Source organism: Theropithecus gelada, chromosome 19 (genome assembly GCF_003255815.1).
Source record: "Theropithecus gelada isolate Dixy chromosome 19, Tgel_1.0, whole genome shotgun sequence".
NCBI classification, from domain to species: Eukaryota; Metazoa; Chordata; class Mammalia; order Primates; family Cercopithecidae; genus Theropithecus; species Theropithecus gelada.
In genome coordinates, this window is record NC_037687.1 from 15,465,075 (window position 1) to 15,473,232 (window position 8,158).

At 50.1% G+C, this 8,158-nt stretch overlaps 1 protein-coding gene across 1 annotated transcript; it reads left to right on the forward strand.

Moving 5' to 3' along the window:
* The first annotated feature begins 6,792 nt into the window (after nt 1-6,792).
* LOC112613272 (olfactory receptor 10H5) lies at nt 6,793-7,909 on the forward strand. Its single transcript, XM_025368621.1, has one exon. The coding sequence runs from the start codon at nt 6,829-6,831 to the stop codon at nt 7,837-7,839; it is 1,011 nt and encodes a 336-aa protein (XP_025224406.1). The 5' UTR covers nt 6,793-6,828; the 3' UTR covers nt 7,840-7,909.
* Nucleotides 7,910-8,158: the final 249 nt, after the last annotated feature.

An 8,158-nucleotide genomic window follows, 5' to 3' on the forward strand; every position in this document is an offset into this window, starting at 1 on the left:
TGCCACTCTTTACAATGCTTTATTTATTCCTTGAAGATATTTCCAAAATTGCATTTCATTATTTAAACTTAGTAAGCAATATTGTTTCATAGCCCCTGCTTGATAATTCCAATATGTGAAGTCTTTGTTGGACTGTTTCTGGAGCTATGGGGAAGTGGGAGATTCTGAAGGTGTTGATGCCTGGGTCGTGATGCATCCTGTTAAGTTTATGGGGAGGAAGAGGCAGAGCTGGAGCTCTTGGCTCCTCCACTCAATCTGGGCTTGCTGCAGGAGCCTGCCGTGTGACCTTGGCCTTGTTCCCTGCCCTCTGTGGGCTTTGTGTTCCCAGAGGCGACCATGAAGGATGCTTCTTCTGAGAATCACACCTTTGTATCTCTTCAGATCTTTTTCCTGATATCCGCTGAGAAGAGACACCATCCTGGGAAACATCACCCACAGTCCAGTCCCATTTTTCCAAAATGCTTGGAACTGGGGCAGCCCAGCCCAGCCTCACTAGCTGCAGGGGGTGGTGGTGATGTCGGGGGATTGATGATGAGATCTTTAGGGAGGAGGTGATGTAAAAACTGAGACCTCAAATGAGAGCAGGACTGAGACAGGTGACAGTGAGTAGTAGTGGAAGGAGTCCCAGGCAGGAGGGAGGAAGGAAAGATGGAGGAAGGGAAGAAGAGAGGAAGGAAGGAAGAAAAGGAAGAAAAGGAAGAAAGGAGGGAGGGAAGGAGCAAACGAGGGAGGGAGGCAGGAATGGAGAGGGCATTCCCAAGGCCCCCCGCCTCCTTCCTTGGACTTCGATTCCCCTGCATCCTGCATCCCAGGCAGGCTTCTCAAGACACCTCTGGGAACCTGCCACTGGGGAAGACGCCTGCAGAGATAAAGCTCTCACCCTGGGTGCACTGTGTCCAGGGCCATTGCAGGCCTGGCTGCAAGGCGTCCCTAAATGTCTCTGATGAAGGTAAGTGGAGTCCTCTATTTCCAAAGCTGCTTGCCAGGATGAAGTGGCAAGAGTACTGGGAGGTGGAAGGGAGAAGGCAAGAGAAGCAGGGAAAATTGGAACAGAGGGAGGCACAGGTTTGGGAAAAGAAACGAGAGGGAGCATGGGATGATATGAAGTAGGGGTTCTATAGCCTCAGCCACCTGGCTCCAGGCTGGGTCGGCCTGTCCTCACTCCAGATCCCCCACAGAGTTCACCTACTGCCCAGAGCGGCGGCCTTTCCACAGCAGTTGTGGCCACCAGGGTCCATGCTGCTGTGGGGAGTGGTCTCCGTACTAAGTTGTGAAGGAGGGTGGTTCTGAGCCAGGAGGACGACACTGAGTGTGTCACCATGCACGTGGGCGCACTTAGGCATCACCTATGTATGCTCCTGCCTTCATTTTTGTGTGTGTGTGTGTGTGTGTGTGTGTGTGTGTGTGCAGTTGCGTGTGCTTGTATGGGATTATTGTAGCTGTCATTTCGAAGTGCCACAAACCTTGTGGCTTCAAACAAGATAAATGCATTCTTGCACAGTTCTGGAGGCTAGATGTCTGAAATCAAGGTGTCTACAAAGTTACACTCCCTCTGAAGATTCTAAGGAAGAAGCTTCCTTGCCTCTTCCAGATTCTGGGCACTCCAGGCATTGATTGATTTGTAGTTGCATCGCTCCAATCTCTGCCTCTTTCTTCACGCGACCTTCTCTCTGTGTGTCCTCCCCTCTTCTTCGAAGGGCACCAGTCATTGGATTTAGGAAGCAACCTTATTTGGAATAATCTCATTCTTATTTTTATTATCATTATTTTCAGGACAGGGTCTCACTCTATCACTCAGGTTGGAGTGCAGTGGAACCATCACAGCTCACTGCAGTCACAACTTCCCAGGCTCAATTGATCCTCCCACCTTGGCCTCCCAAGCGGCTGGGACCACAGGCATGCACCACCACACCCAGCTAATTTTTGTAGAGATGGGGTTTTGCCATGTAGCTCAGGCTGGTCTCGAACTCCCGGACTTAAGCGATCTTCCCGCCTTGGTCTCCCACAGTGCTGGGATTACAGGTGGGAGCCACCACACCCACCCAATCTCATTTCTGGATCCTTACCTTAATGACATCTGTAAAAGACCCTATTGCCACCTAAGGTCACATTCTTTTAGTTTAGTTTAGTTTAGTTTAGTTTCAGGGTACATGTGCAGGATGTGCAGGTCTGTTACACAGGCAAATGTGTGCCATGGTGCTTTGCTGTACCTATCAACCCATCACCTAGGTATTAAGCCCAGCACGCATTAGCTAGTTTTCTGATGCTCTCCCCACCCTTGCCCTACCCCAGCAGGCTCCAGTGTGTGTTATTCCCCTCCCTGTGTCCAAAGGTCACATTCTGAGGTTCTGAGTGAACATGAGTTTTAGAGGGACATGATTCAACACGCACAGTGCCCTCACACATGGAATGGCTGTGCGTCCCCAGTTTATTCCAGCCCCAGATGAGCACCAGGCACTTGGCCAGGGCTCCGTAGGTGTGTGCAGAATGCGCGCTGGTGTCTCTGGTTCTGGCTGGGGGTGTCACTGCCAGTGTGCCTTTCCAGTGCGACTGTGTGGCATTGCTCAGATCTGTCTGCCTTTGCATCTGTGTGTCCAGTTATATGATTAAGTGCATAAGCAGAAAGAGCTGGATGAGTGGAATTGTGTCTCCTTTGAGGAGGGAGGGCACTGGAGCAGGGTCTGGGAGCCTACGTGTGTGCCAGCCTGGGGTTCTGCGTGTGCACCAGCCTGGGGTTCCACATGTGCAGCAGTCTGAGGTTCTGCCCGGGAGCCCTCAGCCGGGAGGAGGGCCCTGACCTTCCTCCTTCCCTAGGTCTAGACTTGGGCAGGGGAGTTGGAGAGCCCCCTTGGACATTTCTGCTAAGGTGCTGTTCTGGGAAAGAGTGGGACAGAAAGTGCCAGAGGGAGACAGGGTGCTGAGAGAGCCCTTTCTGTATTTTTTTTTTTTTTTGAGACTGAGTCTCACTCTGTCACCCAGGCTGGAACGTACTGGCATGAACATGGCTCACTGCAGCCTCGAATTCCTGTTCTCAAGCAATCCTCCCACCTCAGCCTTCTGAGTAGCTGGAAGTACAGGTACACATCACCACGCCTGGCTAATTTAAAAACAATTTTGGGGGTAAAGATGTAATCTCACTATGTTGCCCAGACTGGTCTCAAACTCCTGGCCCCAAGCGATCCTCCCCGCTCAGCCTCCAAAAGTGCTGGGATTATAGGTGTGAGCCACTGGGCCTGTCCTCTTTCTGTAATTTGTAGTAATATTTGTGCATGTAGGAGCAGGGACCTTGGAGCCTGTTGGTAGCCAGTAGAGAGGAAGAGGTGAGCTGCACGAGGGAGGGAGTGCTGGAGGGTCAGGGGCATTTACAGTGACAGAAGGAAATTAGCCTGGAATGGGGTTAAAGCCCCGGACTGTCGCGGTGCCAATGCGGGTCACCTGGCGGGCAAGGAGGAGTGGCAACCAGCTCAGCAGACAGCAAACAGCAATGATGATGGAGGTTATCACAACAATGTCGGCTGGCAGCCTTGACAAATGCGTGCTAAGCACTTGGCATCCCGTCCCCCAGGGAACCCCCAAGGCAGGTCTCTGGTTATCCCAGCATACAGCGAGAACCTGGGATTTGAACCATGGGTCTGCGTGACTCCACGTCCTGGCTATGTCTTAGAGAATTGTCTCTGGCTGTCAGAAGAGGGATGGGACAGAGGAGGGGAGACTGGTAAGCACCATTGACTGGGAGAGAGGGTGCGAGGCCAGAGCTGGGGTTGTGTCCATGCGATGGAGGGGCAGGGAGGCTCACAGACGGCAGGTGAGGGAGAGGAGGGATGAAGAAGAGGAGGGAGTTGAGACTGTGCTGCAGTTATTGGTTTGGCCGGCTGGGTCCCCTCCAGCCCACACATCCTACTTTTCTGTGTGGAATGATTGTTCCTAGCTTAAGCCAAATTGTCCATTTTCCAGGTAATATTCTGAGTCCTCCAAGCACTGGTCTAACCTTGGCTCTGAGAGATAGTGACAATCTTCTAGGTAGGGCTAGGAGGAAGTGTAATATTGGGGTGAACCCAGGTCCCGGGTAAGTATTCGAAAACCTGCTATCAAAACAGTAGCTTTCTCATAGAAGTAAAAAGTAGGACAGAGGATACTAGAGGCTGGGAAGGGTAGGCAGAAGGGAGAGATAGGGAGAAATTGGCTAAAAGACACAAAATTACAAATAGAGGCCAGGGTGGTGGCTCACGCCTGTAATCCCAACACATCGGGTGGCCGGCCAAGGCAGGCAGATCACTTGAGGACAGGAGTTCGAGACCAGCCTGGCCAACATGGCAAAACCCTGTCTCTACTGAAAATACGAAAATTAGCCGGGCGTGGTGGCGGGCGCTTGTAATCCCAGCTACTCGGGGGGCTGAGGCAGGAGAATCATTTGAACCCTGGAGGCAGAGGTTGCAGTGAGCTGAGATCATGCCACTGCACTCCAGCCTGAGCAACAAGAGCAAAACTCCGTCTCAAAACAAACAAACAAAAATAAGTAAACAACAATAAAATTAAAAAACAGTAGGCTTCAGTTAGTCAAAGCTATCTATATAATTATATAGATACCATACACACACACACACACACATTTTTGTTGCACTTAAACTGCAGATGTACTCTGCAACTCCTCAATGACATTTTATCATCCTTATTTGATCATCATTGATATGCACAACAGGGGTGATCTCATTTTATTTATTCCCATTTATCATCATGTCTCGCTTCTACTCCCCTTTCCTGCCCCCACCACAGACACCTGTTCCAATTTGTTCGAAGTGTATCCCTTGGTTTGCATGAATTCTTATTAAATTCTCCAGCCTGGGTGACTCGGTCTCAAAAAAAAAAAAAAAAAAATCCTCTCTTTTAGCTTTTTTTGAAAACATGCAATAAGTTACAGTTAGCCATATTCACCCACCAGTGCCGCAGATCTTACTAGAATTTTGCCAGTTTGTCGACTAATTCCCTCTTTATGTTCTAGGGCACAATTCATTTCATTTAGTTGTTATTTCTATTTTTCATTATCATTTTTGTTTGTTCTTTGTATTTTTTAATTTTCCTTTTATTCCAAAGATTATTCAGTGATATTTTACTGTGGCAATGTCACGTAATTCAACCTGATATTTATGTTCTAAATATATAGGTAGTTTTAAGGGTCCTCATCTTAGTAATTTCCAATTTTATTTCAGAATGCTCAGAACACCTGGGTCTTTCTTACATTGGCACTTGCTACAATTTAACAGAACATAAGTCTGACCATCCATGCCTGTCCTCAAACTTAAATTCTTTGTTTGTTGGTTTCTTTGCTTTTGAGACAGGGTTGCACTCTGTCGCCCAGGCTAGAGTGCAGTGGTGTGATCTCAGGTCACTGCAACCTCTGCCTCCTGGGCTCAAGCAATTCTCCCGCCTCAGCCTCTCAAGTAGCTGGGATTACAGGTGTATGTCACCACACCCAGCTAATTTTTATATTTTTAGTAGAGGCGGGATTTCACCATGTTGGCCAGGCTGGTTTTGTAGTCCTGACCTCAAGTGATCCACCCGCCTTGGCCTCCCAAAGTGCTGGGATTACAGGAGCGAGCTATTGTGCCGGGCCCTCAACCTTACATTCTTAAGTGTTTATTCCAGGCCCTGTGGCAGGTACATTATGAGCATAATCTTATTAAATCCTCATAACAACTCTGTCAATTTGGGATTATTATCAACTTTCTTTTAGGGATGAGAAAACTAAGGCTCACAACAATCAAGGGATCAACCACGGTCGCCTAGCTCTGAAGTGGGGATCCAACCCAGGTGTGGCTGAATAGAGACCACTGGGACTTAAAAAACAGGAAAGTTATTATTATTTTGTATCAGTATTACTATTTGTGAGGTTCTTACTATGGGCCAAGACTTGTGCAAAGCAAGTAAGATGCATGATCTTATTTAAACCTTAACAGTTTGTTTTTGTTTTTGTTTTATGAGATAGCACCTCGCTCTATCACCCAGGCTGAAGTGCAGTGGCTCAGTCATAGCTCACTGCAGCCTCCATCTCCCAGGCTCAATCAATCCTCCCACCTCAGCCTCTCAACTAGCCGGGACCACAGACATGCAGCACCATGTGTGGCTCATTTTCTTATACTTTGTAGAGTTGGGGATCTTGCTATTTTGCCCAGGCTGGTCTCAAGCTCCTGGGCTCAAGTGATCCTCCTGCCTCAGTCTTTCACGTAGCTGGGACCACAGGCATGTGCCACCATTCCTGGCTAATTTTATTTTTATTTTGTAGAGATGGAGTTTCACTATGTTACTCAGGGTGGTCTCGAACTCCTGGCTTCAGGTGACCCCCTCTGCCTCAGCCTCCCGAAGTGATGAGATGACAGGTGTTAGCCATCATTCCCAGGCTAAACCTGAGCACATTATTATTAACCTATTTTTGGCCGGGTGTGGTGGCTCACGCCTGTAATCCCAACATTTTGGAAGGCCGAGGCAGGTGGATCACCTGAGGTCATCAGGAGTTCGAGACCAGCCTGGCCAACATGCTGAAGCCCCATCTCTACTAAAAATACAAAAATTACCCAGCGTGGTAGCACATGCCTGTAATCCCAGCTACTCTGGAGGCTGAGGCAGGAGAATCACTTGAACCCAGGAGGCAGAGGTTGCAGTGAGCTGAGATCACATCACCGTACTCCAGCCTGGGCGACAGAGTGAGACTTCATCTCAAAAAATAAAAATAAAAATAAATAACATATTTTTGCACATGGAGTAACCATGGCTTGGACAGATGTAAGAGGTGCTCTCAGATGTCCTCCTAGGTAGGAGTCATTAGACACCCCCATGCTCCTATTTACTGGCTCTTCTTTCCTCTCTCCCCAACTAGGCGTGGCTACCATGGTGGGGCTAAACCACACCTCCACGTCTAAATTCATCCTCGTGGGCTTCTCCGCCTTTCCCCACCTCCAGCTGATGCTCTTCCTGCTGTTCCTGCTGATGTACCTGTTCACGCTGCTGGGCAACCTGCTCATCATGGCCACCGTCTGGAGCCAGCGCAGCCTCCACACGCCCATGTACCTCTTCCTGTGCGCCCTCTCCGTCTCCGAGATCCTCTACACCGTGGCCATCATCCCGCGCATGCTGGCCGACCTGCTGTCCGCGCAGCGCTCCATCGCCTTCCTGGCCTGTGCCAGTCAGATGTTCTTCTCCTTCAGCTTCGGCTTCACCCACTCCTTCCTGCTCACCGTCATGGGCTACGACCGCTACGTGGCCATCTGCCGCCCCCTGCGCTACAACGTGCTCATGAGCCCGCGGGGCGGCGCCTGCCTGGTGGGCTGCTCCTGGGCTGGCGGCTCAGTCATGGGGCTGGTGGTGACCACGGCCATTTTCCACCTCACCTTCTGTGGATCCAGTGAGATCCACCATTTCTTCTGCCACGTACCACCTCTGTTGAAGATGGCCTGTGGAGACGATGTGCTGGTGGTGGCCAAAGGCGTGGGCTTGGTGTGTATCACGGCCCTGCTGGGCTGTTTTCTCCTCATCCTCCTCTCCTATGCCTTCATCGTGGCCGCCATCTTGAAGATCCCTTCTGCTGAAGGCCGGAACAAGGCCTTCTCCACCTGTGCCTCTCACCTCACTGTGGTGGTCGTGCACTATGGCTTTGCCTCTGTCATTTACCTGAAGCCCAAAGGTCCCCAGTTTCTGGAAGGTGACACCTTGATGGGCATCACCTACACGGTCCTCACGCCGTTCCTCAGCCCCATCATTTTCAGCCTCAGGAACAAGGAGCTGAAGGTTGCCATGGTCTCCATGAAGAAGACCTTCTTCGCCACACTCTTTCCACGGAATTGCTGAAATGGCTGGCTTTCTCTCAGGAGATGTAGTGAATGGGAACACTTCAGTCTTCCTCCTTTATTTATTTTCCTTTCCTTCCTTCTTTCCTTCCTTCCTTCCTCCCTTCCTCCCTCCTTGTCTCCCTTCCTTCCTCCCTCCCTCCCTTCCTCCCTCCATCTTTCACTTCCTTTCTCCCTGCCTCCCTCCTTGCCTTCCTTCCATCCTTCCTCCCTCCCTCCCCCTTCCTTCTTATCTCCCTCCTTCCCTCTTTCCCTTCTCTCTGTCTTTTTCTGTTTCTATGCTTCTCTGTCTCTGTCACTCTCTTTCTCCCTCCTTGTTT